At 40.3% G+C, this 18,475-nt stretch overlaps 1 protein-coding gene across 2 annotated transcripts in view; it reads right to left on the bottom strand.

Annotated features, from left to right (window-relative positions):
• Positions 1–18,475, bottom strand: part of LOC117264679 (aldehyde dehydrogenase, mitochondrial-like) — a 93,317-nt gene that overhangs the window by 8,431 nt on the left and 66,411 nt on the right. For both annotated transcript variants that reach the window (XM_078172035.1, XM_033638835.2), the window contains one exon: positions 8,476–8,633. In XM_078172035.1, the coding sequence (XP_078028161.1) occupies positions 8,476–8,633 (158 nt within the window). The remainder of the gene's footprint in view (positions 1–8,475; positions 8,634–18,475) is intronic.

Below are 18,475 nucleotides of genomic sequence, written 5' to 3'. Positions count from 1 at the left end.
TATAAATGTTGCCAATAGTTAAATGTTTTGTTTTCATGGAGACTAATGAAAATAAAAATTCATTCAAAATTAAGTGGTTCTACAGTAGGAGTAACACGCTCAGCAACAAGATTTGCAGCAACACATGTGGCCACCCCACCTCCTCTAGAAGCCCTATCAGCTCTATACAAAACAAAATTATCAATTTTAATTTCATCATTACCAATGTTGCTATGTAACCATGTTTCAGATATTGTGGTGATATTAGGTTTGTAAAGAGTAACCAGGGTCTGAGGGAATCAATTTTAGAAGCGAGGCTTCTAATATTGAGATGAATAACTTTTAAACCTTTAACTGATTCAATTATGCCAGTGGAAACAATGAAAACAACAGGTCAAGAAAAACAAAAACAAAAAAGTTGAGGAGAAAAGGTGACAGTGAGTGGGAGAACAGATGAAGAGACCACACAAACATGAAAGCACACACAGAAAAGCAAATACAGTAACTAGACACAGACAGGAAAAGTTGGTAAGACACAAAACAAGCACACACACACAAACAGAAACAAAAAAAAGGTCAAAATGGCCAAACAATTGACCCAGGACCACATGGGCCCATAGGTTTTGGATAATAAGCCAAAACCACAATCAATCAGAACTGCTGATCTATTTCATTGGAAAGTTTTATAAATGTAGCTTAGAGAACTCAAAATTAAAGAAACAAAAAGCCAGAGTCTTATGAAATAAAGTAGGCTGCTGCTTATAAATAACTATGATAGCCGGATAAAAAGACTCAACAGAAAACTTGCAGCGCAATAACAGTTTTAATAAGAAATGAAAGAAAATCATCCCTCAGGGGGAACGCCAAAATTACTTTACAACACTTTACGACAGCTGGATATAAACAGAAAACAAACCGTTTTATGGCGAGAAAAATACTCATGAGTCTACTGAATATAAACAATACAATCACAGCAGCAAAAAATAACAGAAAAAAACAACAACGGAAGCCAAAGAGTGTCAACTTGGAGTTATAGCCAACTCCATGGCAGAAAGCAGACCGAAGCCAGCCATCGGTATCAGCAGAAGTTTAACGTTAAGTTGAAGAGTTTGTGGGGGAGTTCATGGAGGAGTTTATAGGCGGCATGAAAGCGGCTTCAGCAGCTTTGTGATCGCTGAATTTTTGTTCATTGCCATCGACCCACACACACAAAGTGCAGGGATATCGGGTTTTCACCGGGTTGAAGGACCAGTGCCTCCTCGTCAGGTCTGCACTGTAGTCGGGGTAAATGAAGATACGGTTCCCATTGAATATCAGCTCTTTCTTTTCACGGGCAAGTCAAAGAATCTTTACCTTATCCTGAAAGTGCTTTAGTTTGATCAGAATGGGCCTCGGGCTGGATCTGTCATTCTGACGGAAAGTAGGGGTGCAATGAGCCCTCTCAATGGCCGGTAGAAACAACGGGATCCACTTTTGAGTCAAAATATACCATCATGTCAATTTTTGACTGCTGGATGGAATCAGATAAAGTTTTCAGCTGGCTGATGGATCCATTGTGTGGAGACTTAGGCCTCTAGTTTCGCAGACCGGGTGAGGCGAAGGCACAGCACACCTGCGCTTCGCCAACTGGGTGTGGCCAGGTGGATTTTGCAAGTTTGGCACACCGTGCGTGCTGGCGCAGCTACTCCTCTTTCCCACCTCCGTCCCTCCTACCTGCGCAAGTCGGAAAGAGAAGGCATGGAGTGGGTTTTACACATCCGATTCACATCACACCAATCAAATGAGCCCCTCTCCTCGCCCTTAAATGCACCGTGCGAAGGCGTAATGAGAGTTTACTCAATTCGCCATGGCAGAAGAGAGCAGCAGCGTCAGACGGCCAAACTTCTCCCAGGAGGAAACTGATGTTTTGGTCCGAGAGGTCTGCTCGCAGTGTCCGAATATACGGAACTGTGAGCAGACCTCCACGGGCTGATGATGCAAATGTAGCCTGGGAGGAGGTCACCACAATTGTAAATCAATGCTGCGTTTCTCTCGTGCGCGCGCTCTCTCTTTCTCTCTCGCAGTCTCACTCTGTTTCTTTTCTTCTGACTTTTCTAAGATGGCAGATGCTGAATATATACTCCCTATCTGATGCTGTGGCTGTTTGTGGTTGGCTGAGAGGGATGTGAACTCATTAGTTTGCAGCTGTGTTAATCAAATCAGGTTGGGTTTCCATTACGCGTGCCAAATGTGCCAAACGATGCCAATCCCGTTTTATCTGACATCAGATGTGACAGGACAGTCGATATAGAGATACATTTATGTGCTGATTGCAGATAGTTGCATTGAATAGTGGTTTTTGTGGGTATTTATTGCATCGTTAATGTGCCTGACATTCTGGAAACCTGCCTGTGAGGTTTTGGTGACGTGTGTGCACTGTCCGCCGGTCAGCCAAACTTCGACTTACACCGGCTGCGCTGACAGTAGACCTGGTTTCAGCTGGCGAGCTTTTAGCGCACCTTCGGCGAAGCCTTTTGGCACGAAACTGTCACTGCGCCAAGCTGGATCTGTCGACACCTCCCCCCGCTGCGCCGCCACACCCATCTCAGCGCACCTCGGTCTGCTAAACTACCAAACTGAGCACGCCTCAGGTTGCGCTGCTCAAAACTAGCTCTGCACGGGGTTTCGCCACCCTGCGCCGCGCTGGGAAACTAGAGGCCTGAGGCTTGAAAGTTTCACAAGTGAAAAAATAATAATCAGTCCAAACAGCAGACACAGTTGTTCAACTGCCAAATATTTAAAAATGATTATTTAGAAATGACGTGAGTTGAAAGCCATGAAACGCCACAAGTTCAGGAAGAAAAGGCAAGCAGACACCAGCTCAGAACAGCTTACTCTCTCTGTGGCCGTATTTCCACCATTTTTTTTCTTTTTTTCTCAAGGCTCCATCGTGGTACCCATCTTATTTGCCCTATGCCTCTGCGAACCAGATAAGTTGCAGTTACAGTTAACATCATGACCAAATTAGTTGTTCCTACAAAGACGAGAGAGGAGATGCTTGAAAAAATTCATGAGGCACATATAGGAATGTGCAAGAGACATCCTGTTTTGACCAGGAATGGCAAAACAAATTGAAGAAGTTGTGCAGAAATGTGCAGTGTGCAACAAACACAAAAACAACGATCCCAGAGAGCCCTTGACACCTCATCCAGTTCCTTTAAGAGCGTGGTCAAAAGTTGGAATGGATCTCTTCCATTTCAATAATGCAGAGTACATCATGTGTGTCGACTACTACTCAAAGTACCCAGAGATTTCAAAATTAAGTGGTACTACAAGCAAGCACATCATTACAGCACTTAAGTCTGTTTTTGCCAGACATGGTGTACCTGATGAACTTCTTTCTGACAATGGGAGACAGCTGGTAAGTGCAGAAATGCAAGACTTTGCGACCAGCTGGGAGTTCAAACACTCTACCTCGAGTCCAGAGTTTTCACAGTCAAATGGACAAGCCGAGAGAGCTATACAAACAGTGAAGAATCTGTTGAAAAAAGTACAGGAAAGTCTCAAAGACCCACACATCGCTCTTTTGGAGTACAGAAACACGCCTTTGGAAGGAGTAGGCTACTCCCCTGCGCAGCTGCTTATGGGAAGGAGGCTGAAGACAAAACTACCTGTGTCAAGGAACCTGTTAAAGCCAGGAGTGTACAGAGATGTACGGAGCAGATTGATGAACAGACAAAAGAAGCCGAAACGCTACTTTGACCGTGGAACAAGAAAACTCCCTGTGGTGGGAGAAGGAGAAAGAGTAAGAGTCAGACAGCAGAACCAATGACAACCTGCTGTCATACTGAAGAGACATGATCAGCCAAGGTCGTACATAGTACAGACTGACAATGGGCAAATCTACAGAAGGAACAGGAGACACATTCTGAAAACCAAGGAAACCTCAAGATCCCCACAACAAGCACAACATGAGACTGTTGACAGTGGTCATGATTCTTTGCCACTGATGGAGAGCGGCCAGCAGGAACTGAACCAGAACAGAGTGACTACCAAGAAAGTCACATGCCTGCAAGGTCTCCACCACAAGCACCGAAGTCATCAGTGATAAAAGAGACTGTGAGCACTGATAATCGTGCAAAAACCTCACGTTTTGGTAGACCTATAAGAGTTCCCCTTAGGTACCGGGAGTAATAGCTGAAACTATGTTCTGTTAGGTTCTAACCTGTTTTATTGAGAAGAACTGAAAAAAAAAAAAACAATCTAAAGAAAGGGAGATGTTATATATTATGTTGTAGTACTGGAGTCACCACTAGGTGCTGTGCTGTATATGTTGAAGCTGCACTAATAAACACTGTTCAGTCTGATTCAAGCCGTCTCCTCCTTGAGTCCCATATATTACAGTCTGGGTCTATTAGTTCAGTGACAATGTGTTCCATCCTTTTGGCAATAACTGACGCAAATAATTTGTAATCCGTATTTAAAATAGATATTGGCCTATATGAACTGCATTCTCCCTTCTCCTTGCCCTCTTTGGGAATAATAATAAATAATAATAAATTACTGGTTCATTCCATGACTGGGGCATCTGACCCTCTTTAAGGGTGTAGTTAAAGCATCTGAGGAGCATTGGCGTCAACTCTGGCTTGAAAGTTTTATACCATTTACCGATGAAGCCATCAGATCCAGGTGCTTTATTTGCCTTAAGTCGGGAGATAGCATTATTCAGTTCAGTAATGGTTATCTCTGTATTCAGTTCACTGTTTTGGCTTTCTCCTATCGAGGGAAAATCCAGAGAGTTCAGGAACTGATCAGTTATTGAGATATCGGGTTTATTAGGTTGGGTGTATAGGCCTTTGTGGTAGGTTTCAAATGTTTGCTGAATTTCTTCTAATTTGTAACACATTTTATTATTGTTTGGATTTCTTATTTTGTAAATTGTCCTCTCGGCTTGTTGTTTACGTAATCTCCAAGAGAGAAGCTTCATAGCCTTAGGGCCAGTTTCATAATACTTTTGTTTGGTGAACCTCATTTTCCTCTCAATTTCTTCAATCATAAATCTTATTAATTTCTTGTTGGATACACTTTAATTGGGCCAAAACTTGTGGATCTCTTCAAGTAGCGTGTTGAGTTTCTAAGTTTCTCATTTGTAACTGCAGGTCTGATAAGTGTCTTTGTTTTTCCTTTTTCCTAAAAGCTGTGTAAGCTATGGGTTTACCTCTTCGTACTGCCTTCCAAGCATCCCACATATTGGGTGATACTGATACATTATCATTATTTTGCAGGTACTCTTTTAATTCTTCCTTTATGTATTTCACACACTTTTTATCATTCATTAGACTGGTATTTAACCTCCATAGTGTGTCCTTCTGTATATAATCTAAATGCAGTGTGAGGTACACTCGGGCATGGTCCGAAACATCTCTGACACCGATCTCACCTTCACTTATCCTGTGTCTATCTATGATTGAGATAAAAAAATAATCCAGTCGGGAGTATTCTGCATGACAAGGGGAGTAGTAGGTAAATTGTCTGTCTGAGGGATGTCCCTCCAAACTACATCGTTCCTTCAACAGTTTCCGCATAGTTGATGAGTTTTGGTTTTGCTTTTTTATAGAGTCAAGTTTATGTTGTATCTCAATATTCCAGTCACCCCCACAGATTAAGGTTCCTGATAACTCTTGGGTTAGTAAATTAAAGTTACAATGTGTAATTTACGTGGTTGTTTATTAGCAAATATCAACTATTGCTTTCATAAAAAATATATATATATATATTTACTAAAGTGTAATGCAATTCACATACAAATGGAAGCCTTCTCATAGGCTTAAGGCCAAAATACACCGGCGCCGTACGACGCGCGTCAAAACAGCCGTCCCCATCATTTTCTATTTACAAACCCACACGCGTCGACGTGCCGCACCGCGGCACTTTACGCTATTGTCCTATTTTTCCAGCGTCGCCGCTCTTGAAAAAGCGCTATTTTGTACTTCCCAGCCTAGCGGACTGGAGTGTGCAATAGAAATCCGGTTGACGCCCCGCAGCGCAACGCTTTTTGTGTGTGTTGGGGGCGGCACTTGACTCGTGTCAATGACACCGGCGGCGTCATATGACGGCGGTGTCATTGACACGAGTCAAGTGCCTTTAGAATGTTTTGGCCTTTAGAATGATTTCTCTATATATACACAGGCAGGGCGCGGTCTGCTGGAGGCTGCCCTCTTGCGTCGCCATATTTGAATACAGTGGCCGAAAGGGATATACGCGCTTCGCCTTTCACGTTTACCTAGAACTTGCCATCACTGGAGACGGTTAAGGTGAAGATCAATCCGGGGCGCTTCTGCGTGAACCTGCTTTGTACTTTTATGATTCTGTCGCACTTTAAATGGAGGACCACACATGTTTTGCCCCGTAAGAGGGAAACCACGCCACCAAATAAAAGAAAAAGATCAGATAAGCGAGGACGGGACAAAACGTGAGCGAATATCGCGTTGCTTATTCCAGGTGGAAAGAACTCCTGAAGGAGAATTTCACAAGGGATGCGGAAGTTGCCTGCTTTCTGCTAGACAGGTAATTCAATCTGATATTTTAAAATCAATTTGGCTTCATGTTTGCAACTACTTTTCCCTCTCGTCTAAGTTCGAGTGATGGCTACGTTTACATGCTAACGTTATCCTAGCCTTGGCTAACGTTATCCCAGAGCTACAGCTAAATGGTTAGCCTAGCTTACAGCCTAATTTGTTGATTCCTCTCGCGCTGCTGCGAAGGCTGCCACCCTCTCCTCCTCCTCTTCCCTCTGGGTAGCCGAGACACACCTCTTCGCCTGGCCGTTCCTGCACCGCCTCTACCGCCTCGCCCCCTTCCTCTCCCTGGTCTTCCTCATCTCCCTCTTCCTCTTCCTCATCCCCGTGTCCTGTGGAAGAACACTCTGGAAACGCATATATTGTAATCGTACCGACCTATATTTGCCGCACTGTGCCGTGACTATCACATAAAACGTGTTATTTTAGCATTACTGTGCTAATGTTTGCTCATGTTACCAAAACAATTAGAAATAAAACACTCCTAACATATATCTCACAGATAACCTATATCTCACTGGTAAGGTATAACAAATCGTAACATGGTTTAGATTCCTAAATAAATATTCACCTTGTCGCTAGATACTCCTGAAAATCTCGAAAAACTCTGCTGTCTGCGCAAGGCTTTTTGTCCTACGAGGCCACCGTCACTTACCCAACGGGAGGGTGAGTGAGTGAGCGCGAGTGAGCGCTGCAATCTAGAATTTGACCACTGATGTCACTGTTACTCACCATTTTTACACACTGAGGCTTTAAACATTTTTTAAATAAAAGATATATCATGACCTGGTGGCATATACACGTTTAATAAGGTAACTTCTTTATGGTCTATCTTGCCTTTAACTAAAATAAAGTGTCCTTCCTTATCTTTAATTTGAGTAGTTAATTCAAAATTTACCTTATTAGGAAGGAATGTAGCCACTCCCCTCTTTGTCCTGATTTGTGGGATGAGTGAAATGTATTCATGTACCCTTTTTTTTTTTTCATGCTCATGTCCCCCCTTTTTTTAAGATCAGTTTTTTCAGGATATACGCAGCATTTTGCAATAAGTTTAATATCACATTGTAACCTGACTGGTGATTCCAACCCCTACAAAATCACACACCTCCTCCCTTTTTTTCCTCAGAGTCCTCTGTTCTGTCACATCCATATAGGGGAAAGGAGTCACCTGGTTAAATGTCGCTGTCCGGTATCTCAGGACAGGGCCAAGTTTCTGTGAAACAAAGTCCATTACAGTTCCTGATATCCTGTTCGAAACTGATGTGGGTGCAGAGATCATCCAGTTTATTATCCAGTGCCTGTATGTTAGCTCATAGGTTGAGATCTGAGCTGATGTTTGATCCCTCCACGTTTGCCTCCATGCCTCCTCAGATGCAGAGATGGATGCAGAGATGGTCTTGCTTGTCCATGCAGTTAGGATTGTAGCTGGAGCTCATCTTTCCCACTTTTCCCTAATGTACTTAATTTCCACTGGCCAGTTAGCAGAGTCAGCAGGAGGAGAGTTCACAAAGCGGTGAATTGATTTAATTATCCTGACGAGTGACTCAAAGTCGTCGGTTATCACAGCTGATAGTTGTAAATAACTTAAATAGCATTGGTTAGCATACATTTTGGGGAGCTGACAGAAAGGTGTCAAAGGTCCGTTCCTAGCAACCATCTGTAATGTACTGTAATCTGTGTGATCTGTAAAACTTCTCTATTTTTTCAAATTTTAAAAACTTGGTTCTTCTTTTCATGATTTTTCCCTGCTGGACTTCACATATCCCCTGACCTGAGCAATGATAGTGAGAATAATATAATATCCAAATAAACCAAAATCTTTGCTGTAAAATGCCAGTTTTTTCTGTTAATACTCATATGAGAACCCTGACAGTCCTGAATATCTGCAGCTGAGGGACTTAGGTTTGCACAGTAATTATTTCAGTAACAACACCCCTACCAGACTGTGCCAGCACGGAGCCCGTTGGAGACATAGCTGGCCTTATCGATGTCCTTAGTAAACACAGCGGCTGCTAGACCATATTTGGTATCATTGGCTCTGTTCACCACCTCCTCCAGTGTTTTAAACTTCAGGATCTGCATCACTGGACCAAAGATCTGCAAGAGAAATGTGACAGAAAAAAAGGAGCAAAGATTAACAACTCAGTTCTATGAATAATTAACATAAGACGAACAAGCAAACCATTTATTGAAAGTTTTCTCCTCTAACATTCACATCTCCACCGCCTTCCACATATCCACAGGAGGGAACAAACCAGACAAACAAAAAAATTCAGTTGCCCCCTTGTGGTTGTATGCCTCTTATCACCAATCAAGTTTCTCTTAAAGTTTACATCCAAGTCTGTGAAAACATGGATGCTTCACACACATCTTCTCCCCAGCAGCACAGAAGAGCTATACAATCAGCACAGTTTCAAGGTGGACACCCAAGATTAGAGTCACCGGTTCAGTATCTGACCAAATGTCTCCCATTCTGTTCCTGAGATATGACATTGAATAATGCCCAGAAAAGTGTTTTATGAAGAACATTATGATGTTACAGTGAAGTTGACCTTAGATCTTTTGCAAATAAAATGCCATCATTTCATTATTTTATCTTATTAGACATTTGTGTAAAATTTTGTTATAATTAGAAGATGAATTCTTGGGTTACGCCAAAAACATGTTTCACACTGACCTCTAACCACCAAACTCTAATCAGTTCTTGTTGAGTCCAAGTGCATATTTGTACCAAATGTGAAGAAATTCCCTCAAGGTGTTCAATTTTCAATTCAGTTTAATTTATAAAGCACAGTATTACAAATCACAATTTGCCATAGAAGGCTTTACAGCACAAGACATCCCTCTGTCTTAGGACCCTTGCAGCGGATAAGGAAAAACTCGCCCCAAAAAATCCTTTAACGGAGGGAAAAAATGGTAGAAACCTCAGATAGAGGAACTGAGGAGGAGTCCCTCTTCCAGGATGGACAGACGTGCAATAGATGACGTGTGAGTTTAATTTGTTGCATTTATGAGAATGAGACATATGTAAGGTCAGTGACTTTTGATCACCATAATCTAATGAGTTCATCGTTGAGTCAAAGTGGACAGTTGTGCCAAATTAGAAAAAAATCCCTGCAGGCAATCTTGAGATATCGTGTTAATGAAAATGTGACAGACAGACGGGTGGACAGACGGACAATCCGCAAACACAATGCCTCCGGCCACAGCTATCGCTGGCACAGAGGCATAACAACAGTACATACATAGGGAAACATAGTTAGCTTCTGATCTATAAATACCTGAACTGAATGTGTTCTGCTACCAGAGGTGTGCCATATAATCTTGTTCATGACAATACCAGTATAATTTTTAGTATGATATGAAAAATTCATATCATGATACCTGCAATATTTCGACTTGCTGACATATTGACTTTATACTGTCACCCACAACAACAACAAGCATGGCTGAGAGCAAAATTATCCAACTGGTTGAAAAAGGAGAAGCAGCATCAGTCGTTTGGAATAAAGTGTGGCGTCTTGAATGTTTTATGAACAGCCCCGGACTTCAAAGACTCTTTTAGTGACTAATCGCTCAGAGGGAACTCATTCAGCAGTTCCTCTGGCAGCAGCACAGTGTCTCTACCTCTCTTCTCTTACCATGTGCAAATGGGAGTTGGTGTCATCAAGTGATTTTGTCATAAACCTTTGATAATGTAAACCTACATGACACTCCCAGCTCAACAACTACATATATGTTAATGTGCTGTAGTTATGGTAGCAAACAGCCTGTCACAGGTTACAGCGTAATGACTAGAGGAGAAATGGCACAGCATAAAGGTCCATGTGAAAAAATAAATAAAAACAACTCAGTCAGGTAGAATTTTTAGGAAATCGCCTGTTGATTTATATATATAGATCTCAAGGACATTTTTTGTATTTGAGAACTGTTAAAATGTGTATTTTGTGGTAGATTGTATTTTGTTGTACTATTAATATTGTACACAGAATCTGAATATCAATCTGAGTTACTGTTGTTTGTTTGTTTAGAAACTAAAGAAATGAGAGATCATTTTACTTTATTTTTTACTGAATATGTGAAGGAAACAGTTAGGTTGACATGTAAGACTGTATCACTTATTTTGTTGCAATTCTATGCTCTTAAATGAATGATATATATATGTTTTTACTAATTTGTCATATCAAGAATATCGTTATCATAAAAATACCCTGAAATATGGTGATATTATTTTTGGGCCATATCGCCCACCTCTATTGAGTATGTAAAACATATGTAATATTGTTTAAAGGAATAGGAGTGTTATTAAAAAGATTAACAATTAAGATTAAGATTTATTGATACATACTGATTCTGAATATTTGAAATGGTTTTCAGTGCTCATTTTCTACAGTAAAATATACACTGGTACCAGCTACGCTGTCTCATTCTCTTATTGTTAATGTTAATAGTTATTTTGCTGTTGTCAGCTACTTGTCAAGCAAAGAATCCTTGTCTTTGTCCCGTTACAGTCTCATTATATTTATCTTTTCTTTTTTTTTTTTTTTAAACATATATTTATTGACATTTTGATTCAGAGTGTACTTAGATACAAAGGGCTGGATCTACTAAAGGTTTGCATGTATAAAACATGTGCAAACTCATTGCACACGCAAAAAAATGTACAAACTGATTTACTAACAGTGCACACTAAGGGGGCGATCACACAGAAATGAGACGCTAGAGACGTGGATGCTTCAAAGACGCTTGAAACGCTGGAAGCGCTTATTCAATGTGCGCTAGCTACTGGCGTCTGACGCTCAAAAAGTTGAAAATATTTTATTTTTCAGCGTCTACGCGCGTCTAAAAACGTGCATCTAAAAAGAAGCGTCTACAAAAACGCGCGTCCAAAAAGCATGCCATGCCGGAGGAGAACGCCGACCTGCGCCCCCGCCCCCCCAACAACCCAATGCTGCGGGAATGCAGACATGCAGCAGTCTCATTCGAAGTCACTTCTTGTGAGCTGTTTGGTATATGCATTTATTTTTCTATTTTCATTCAGTAATATGTAATGCAGAAATACACCTTGATTAAAAATATGCTGTAGATTAGAATACGAGTGCTAGTGTGACCCAATAAACTGCAGAGCATTGCAAAGTTAAGCAAATCAACCTTTATTGAAAAAAAGATGATTGAAATTACTTTCTCGATTCCAAACATTATTATCAAACGAAATACACAGTCTCATTAACGTCTAATTATGTTAAGCCACGCAAAATCATATTAAAGACACATTGTTTCAGTCACAAAATGTATTAGGCTATAGGTCTTGACACAGAAAAACTCAAAATACTATATAGGTCAGACAGCCCGCAAATTAAAAATCAGGCTGAATGAACATAGAAGCAGCATTAAACGGGCCGACATGACATCCCCTGTAGCACGCCACTTCTGTGAACATGGACACAGGGTTAAAGATCTCAAATGTATCGGCATTGAGAAGGTGGTGTTGAACCGCAGAGGTGGTGACCAGGAAAAAAAGACTGTTACAACGCGAATGTGCCTGGATCCACAAACTAAAAACTCTTTTTCCATCTGGCATGAACGAGGATTTCAATATGTGCCCTTTTTTGTAACAGTTGACACAAACTTGCCTCCATGTTTCTCTCCACCCATATCATTAAAAGAAATTGAAAAAATTAAAAATGAAATCTCTTTTGGGAAATTCTGATAGATTTTTCAAAGATTGTTTTTTCTGAGGAACCTTACATCTATAAATATGAATACAAACTACATCTGACATTTAGAGTTTCCCAAACGGGTTACATGGAGTCTATGTTGGGAACCTTAGTATGTCCAAATTGTGATCAACTGTTATATATTTAATCAGCTTTTACCTGTCCTGATGTATGAACGGTAGTCATACCTGATGTTTTCAGTAACAGTTGGAGTTGTTGATAGACATGTTTTTTAACTCAGCACATATGAATGTGATATTGGATTGTCTGTTTATTGTCTTTTGTTTTCAATATATTGTGTGAAGCATGTACCATCTTACATGCCACTCTAGGGTCTGTATCGGTGATTGTTGATTGAACACAGCTGATCTGCAGACTCACCTGGTCTGCAGGTGATTGTTGATTGAACACAGCTGATCTGCAGACTCCACTGCAGCTGTTAAATCAGTACATGCGCTGCTAGTCTTGTAACTCACACTGATGAAGGCCGGGCGGCCGAAAGCGCTTTGTCCTTAGAAATGCTTGAAAGGCTTCATTAAAAACTTTTTATCTGCTGACGGACATATCTGTGTGTGATCCTCAAACTATTTTTGTTCTTTCTGGATATTTATTTGGACTGCGCACCTGCGGAGGGTCAGAGCGCAGTGGTAACTTTGAACAATAATTAGGCTATAGCTCTAACATTTATCGTGGCAAAAAAACAAAACTGAACAGTTCTTTATCGTATAGCCTATTTTACACAAAATGAATATTCACAGCCAATATAAGAAAACTTGAACGTGACAGTTGAGTGTATTATTTGTGTTTCCTTTTACGCAGGTGGAACTTGCTCGCTGTGCGCACCTCTCCTCCCTCTCTGGTCCCTGGCTGTGGGTCAGAGGCATCTCATCTACTGTGCCCCCACCTGTTTAATTTGCAGACGTTTTATTATACACCAATTTTTCTTTTGTTCTTCTTCTGATGTTGTGACATCTTCTTTTCACTTCATCCACTGTTTGCATCGTTTTACCAACAGCATTTACTTTTTCACAGATTTCTTCCCATATAGCGTTCCTTTGTGAGACAGTCAGGTTTCTTTGCTGTAGCTCATTTAAGTGTTTATTGGCCTCATCTACCAACACCTCTAATTCCATAGGGTCGAATTTCACTTTGCGCTTTCTCTCCAAACTCGCCATGCTGCAAACTATAAAACACGCAAAACCCTCATTTAAATAGGGTGTCTCCAACATGTTTGCACCTGTTGTCATTTACGCAATCACTCTTAGTAAATCACCCACAAACCGTGGTTCAGCCCCACATGCAAAATTCTAGATTGCACAGGCAAATTAGTACACACAAATTGGGATCTTAGTAGATCTGGCCCAAAGTGTACATAAACATACAATATGAACTATAACAACCCCACCCCCAACCCACCCACCAAGCATCTCATCTATCAAGATTAACAGAGGAAAAAAAACAACAACCAACCAGTAAGTAAATGAAAAAAAAAAAAAAAAAAGAATACATAGAATTACAAAATTAAATACATAGTGCAGTGCCATTAAAATGTATACAGACAACAGAGCGACACTACCCAGAGGACTATAGAGCCAGTGTAGAGCAAGGCATACAAGTATTATTGCGATACACCTAATAGCAGATAAATTTATGGCTTAAAAAAAATAATCTCTTTTTCAAATTAACATAGAGTGCCTATGTTATGAGTACTTACAGAACACGTTAGGAGGGAGTTTCAGGATCAAGGGTATATTGCAGATCTGTTTTTTCAAGAAAACGTAAGAAAAGGCCCCAGATTTCATAAAATTCACCAAGCCTATGTTTAAGACTATAAGTCAGCTTCTCTAATGCCAGACATGATGATAATTCTTTAAGCCAATGACTAATAGGGGGACATGACATATTTTTCCAGTACATGGCAATGAGACGTTTTGGATGGCAAAGATTAATCAATTTGATTTCATGCGATTTTAAGGAAAGATTTTCAGGGTAGAGGCCTAAGATACAGAATTTAGGAGAGATAGGAATAGGTTTGGAAATGATTTGGGAAATTATATGTATTACTTCTTTCCAAAATGTTTGCATCTTCTCACATTCCCAGATGCAATGGAAGAGGGTGCCTTTATGAGTTTGACATTTCACACAAGTGTCTGGAATGTCTGGATTAAATTTATTCAGCTTTACTGGGGTAATATAGGTCCTCATTATCCAACTATATTGTATCAATTTAAGTCTAGAGTTAATTGAAAGGCTCTGGGCCTTTGAGCATATCTGACTCCACTCACCGTCCAGCACACATTCATGTAAATCCTCACTCCATGACCTCCTTTTTGAGTCAGATGACTCTCTAGAATGAGATGAGAATATATTGTAAAGTGTAGAGATCTGGCCTTTGCTTCGCTGATGCTGGGTTGCAAACCGTTCTAACACTGTTAAAGGGGGACAGTTAGATGAATGATTTAACTTAGAGTGTACAAAACTTTGCAGCTGTAGTTATTTAAAAAAAGTGAGACTGTCAAATGTTGAATTTATCTTTGATTTCGTTAAAAGACATAAGTGTATCACCATTATAAAGGTCTATAATCCCTCTTATCCCTTTGTGTGACCATTGTTTGAATCCTAAGTCATTCTTAACCAGGTTTGAACTCTGTGTTTCCCCAGATAGGTGCAAGGCAAGACAAAGGTGGGATGTCACCTACAGCATTATGAGCTTCATGCCATTCTATCAAGGTGTTTCTAACAAATGCATTTAGTGTGTTTTTCTTCAAATTCTTAAAAGAGTCAGAATATAAATAGTCTTGGGTGCCTATTTTTCCAAATGAATTTAGTAAGAGTTTTTTCATGTCTTGGAAGAATTTAGGAGGAGGCGGGGGTGGGATTGACTGAAACAGATAAAGATATTTGGGAAGGACATTCATCTTGAAAACATTTATACGTCCAATCTCAAACAAGGGGAGTGAGATCCATCTGCTTATAGATTCCTTCACTTTTAAAATAACTGGGTCGTAATTGGCAGAGATTAATGAGTTTAGATTGGGAGTAATAAACATACCAACATACCTAAATCCTTAAGGTGCGTTCATAAACGGGTGCCGGACCGTGGGACGGGGTCTTTCCCGCTCATTGAGGAAGAGAAGAGAGGATTTGGTTTTGTTAACTCTGTATCCTGAGAACTTCCAAAACCTATTAATCACATCAGCAAGGGCTGAGAAAGACTGCTCCAAGTTCGTCAGAAAAAGTAATGTATCACCTGCGAATAAGGCTATGCGATGCTCTACATCTGCAATTTGGATTCCTTTAATAACAGGGTGATTTCTAATGGAGATGGCAAAGGGTTCTAGTGTTAAAATAAAAAGTAGGGGGGGCAAGGGGCACCCCTGATGGGTCCCACAATGAAGATTGAATGGTTTGGAAATAATGTTATTGGTCATAATCTCTGCGCATGGTCCTAAGTACAAAAGTCTGATCCATTCCCTAAAGTAAACACTGAAACCAAAGCGGGAGAGTACTTCAAATAGATATGGTCATTCGATTCGATTCTGTCAACGCTTTTTTAGTGTCTAGTGACAGAATACATGAATCTTGTGTCTCTTTTTTTCATAAATTATATTTAATAATCTTCTATTATTATAATATGCCTGGCGGTTTTTAATGAATCCATTCTGATAAATATTTATTAGAGATGGAAGGCATTTCTCTAATCTTGAAGCTAAAACTTTAGCAATTATCTTTGTATCTGAGTTCAATAGAGAGAAAGGTCTTTAGGATTCATATTTAGAAGAAGGTTTGTCTGGTTTTAATGTCAAGGTAATAAGTGCGTTTCTCAGTGGGGGGTGGGGGGGCAGAGTACCATTTTGAAAAGATTCTTCATACATATCCTTCAATGGACTTATCAATTCATTTTTAAATAATTTATACATATCAACTGGGAGTCCATCAGGACCTGCTGTTTTCCCTCCTTTCATGTGTTTTATAGCTTCACACATTTCCTGACTTTCGAGTGCATGGTCCATCCAGGATTTATCGTCTTCAGATATGGTGGGGACTGGGAGTTGACTGAGAAAGGGAGCTTGATCCTCCTCTAATTCTGATCATTTTGATTCATATAGGGTCTGATAGTATGCAGCAAAAGTATCATTTATTACTAAAGGATCAACAATTATATCACCATTTGGAGTTTGGATACTATTGATGGCTTTTTCTGTATCTAACTTTTTTATTTGCCAAGCTAATAGCTTTCCACTTTTCTCCCCTTGTTCATAAAATGGTTGTTTTAATCTTATTAAACAATTTTCTGCTTTAGCGGCAGAAAGTGCATTATATTTTGCCCTGAGGGTTGCTAATTTCTTGTGTATGAGGATTTGTCTTGTCTACCTCCCTCTCAAGTTGTTTAATTGACTTGTCTAAAGTTAGCATTTCTAAATTTGTTTTATTAGTTATTGAACTCGTGTAACTAATTATTTGACCACGAATTTTTAGCCTTAAATGCCTGCCATCTCACAGAGGCTGAAGTCTCATCCTTATTAATGTCAAAAAAGTAGTCTATTTGTGTTCCCACAAATTTCAGAAAGCTGGGATCATTTAGCCATTTAGGGTGGAGCCGCCGTCTCCGAACACCTTGCACAAGTTTTTGGTCGTTATATATAAGAGTAGGGATGCACTGAAATGAAAATTTGTGGCTGAAGCTGAAGCCGAAGCCGAAGCCGAATAAAATTAAACACTTGGTCGAATACTGAGTACTGAATACCGTTGTTTAGTTTTTCATTAGTTTTTGCAGATGAACCCCCTCCAGATTAGTGTTGTCACGGTACCAAAATTGGGACCCACAGTACGATACCAGTGAAAATATCATGGTTCTGAGTAGTATCATGATACCACAGCGAAAATGAGGCAGATGTGCCTTTTGTCATTTATAAAAAGATAAATCACTTCTTTATAATACATCAATGATATTTGAATGGAATAAATTACTTACTGACTTATTCATACTTCAAAAACAGCATCAATAAGTGATTAACAAAGCGGGGATCAAAATAAAATAAATAAATAAAATAAAAATCAACCAGCCACCCTCCTCCCCTGACAAGTAAAGAACAGTCCCTTCATAAGTAAAGAACAGTCCCTAAAGTGCGGTGAGGTTTGTGGGCCGTTACCTGCCACAAAGAGAGAAATGTGAACGGCTCGTTTCTCCTCTGACACGTCACATACCTGTGTGCTGCCACAGCTCGGCTGTCCAGGTACTTTTGGGCAGTCATGACGCCAAGAAGAGGACATTATTGGAGCCGGACTTCTCCGTCGCCGGTAAGCCTTATTTTGCGCAGCGGAGCACTATGGCCGCCGTATTTGACAGGAATGCGTATTCCTATCTGTGTCTGTGTCTGTGACCCCCGTTCAACCCACAACCGGCGGGATTCGCCTTTCGTTTCTGCTGCTGGTTGAAATCTGTACTCGCACAGCGTGCTCCTGACTGATTTATTTTGCGCGCACAAAACTATTTTTTAGTCGCAAATGTGAGTGTGGTGACAGACCAAGTGAATTATCGCCACACTGCCGACATTTTACTCCGTTCGTTACCGCACGCTGTTTGATTGCTTTATCAAAACACGCCGCTATTATTCGGCCTTGCTTTTCACTTATTCCACCAAATACCAAATGTGTGTTTTTTTTGCAATATTCGGCCGAATATGTTCGGTTACTGAATATTCGGTGCATCCCTATATAAGAGATGCTGGACCATGATCTGAGATTACAATGGAGTCATAAACACAATCTGTTATTCTTGGAAAAAGATCATTGGACACCAAAAAATAATCAATCCGTGATTGGCCTTTGGATACATTTGCACAACAAGAGTATTCTTTGTTATCAGGAAACAGTCTCCTCCAGGGGTCAAATAAATTTAGCAATTTTATAAAATTCTGCAGCGTTTTCCTACTCTGTATATGAGTTGTGTCAGTGCCAGAAGAGCGATCGAGGTGAGGAGAGATTGTGCAGTTGAAATTTCCACCAATTTGTAATTTTCCTGGTAGTGAGGCTAATGATAGGAATAGCTTTTCAAAAAATTTGGGGCAGTCATCATTGGGTCCGTCTAAGTTAACCATTGTAATATTTTCATTAAAGAGTGGACCTTGCAAAATCAGATATCTTCCAGTAGGGTCTGACAGTTTTCACAACTTGAAAAGGGAGAGACTTGTGAATTAATGTAATGACTCCCCAAGCATT

Source organism: Epinephelus lanceolatus, chromosome 10 (assembly GCF_041903045.1).
Source record: "Epinephelus lanceolatus isolate andai-2023 chromosome 10, ASM4190304v1, whole genome shotgun sequence".
NCBI classification, from domain to species: Eukaryota; Metazoa; Chordata; class Actinopteri; order Perciformes; family Serranidae; genus Epinephelus; species Epinephelus lanceolatus.
Note: the sequence above shows the minus strand (reverse complement) of the source record. Positions and strands in the feature narration are given on the sequence as shown.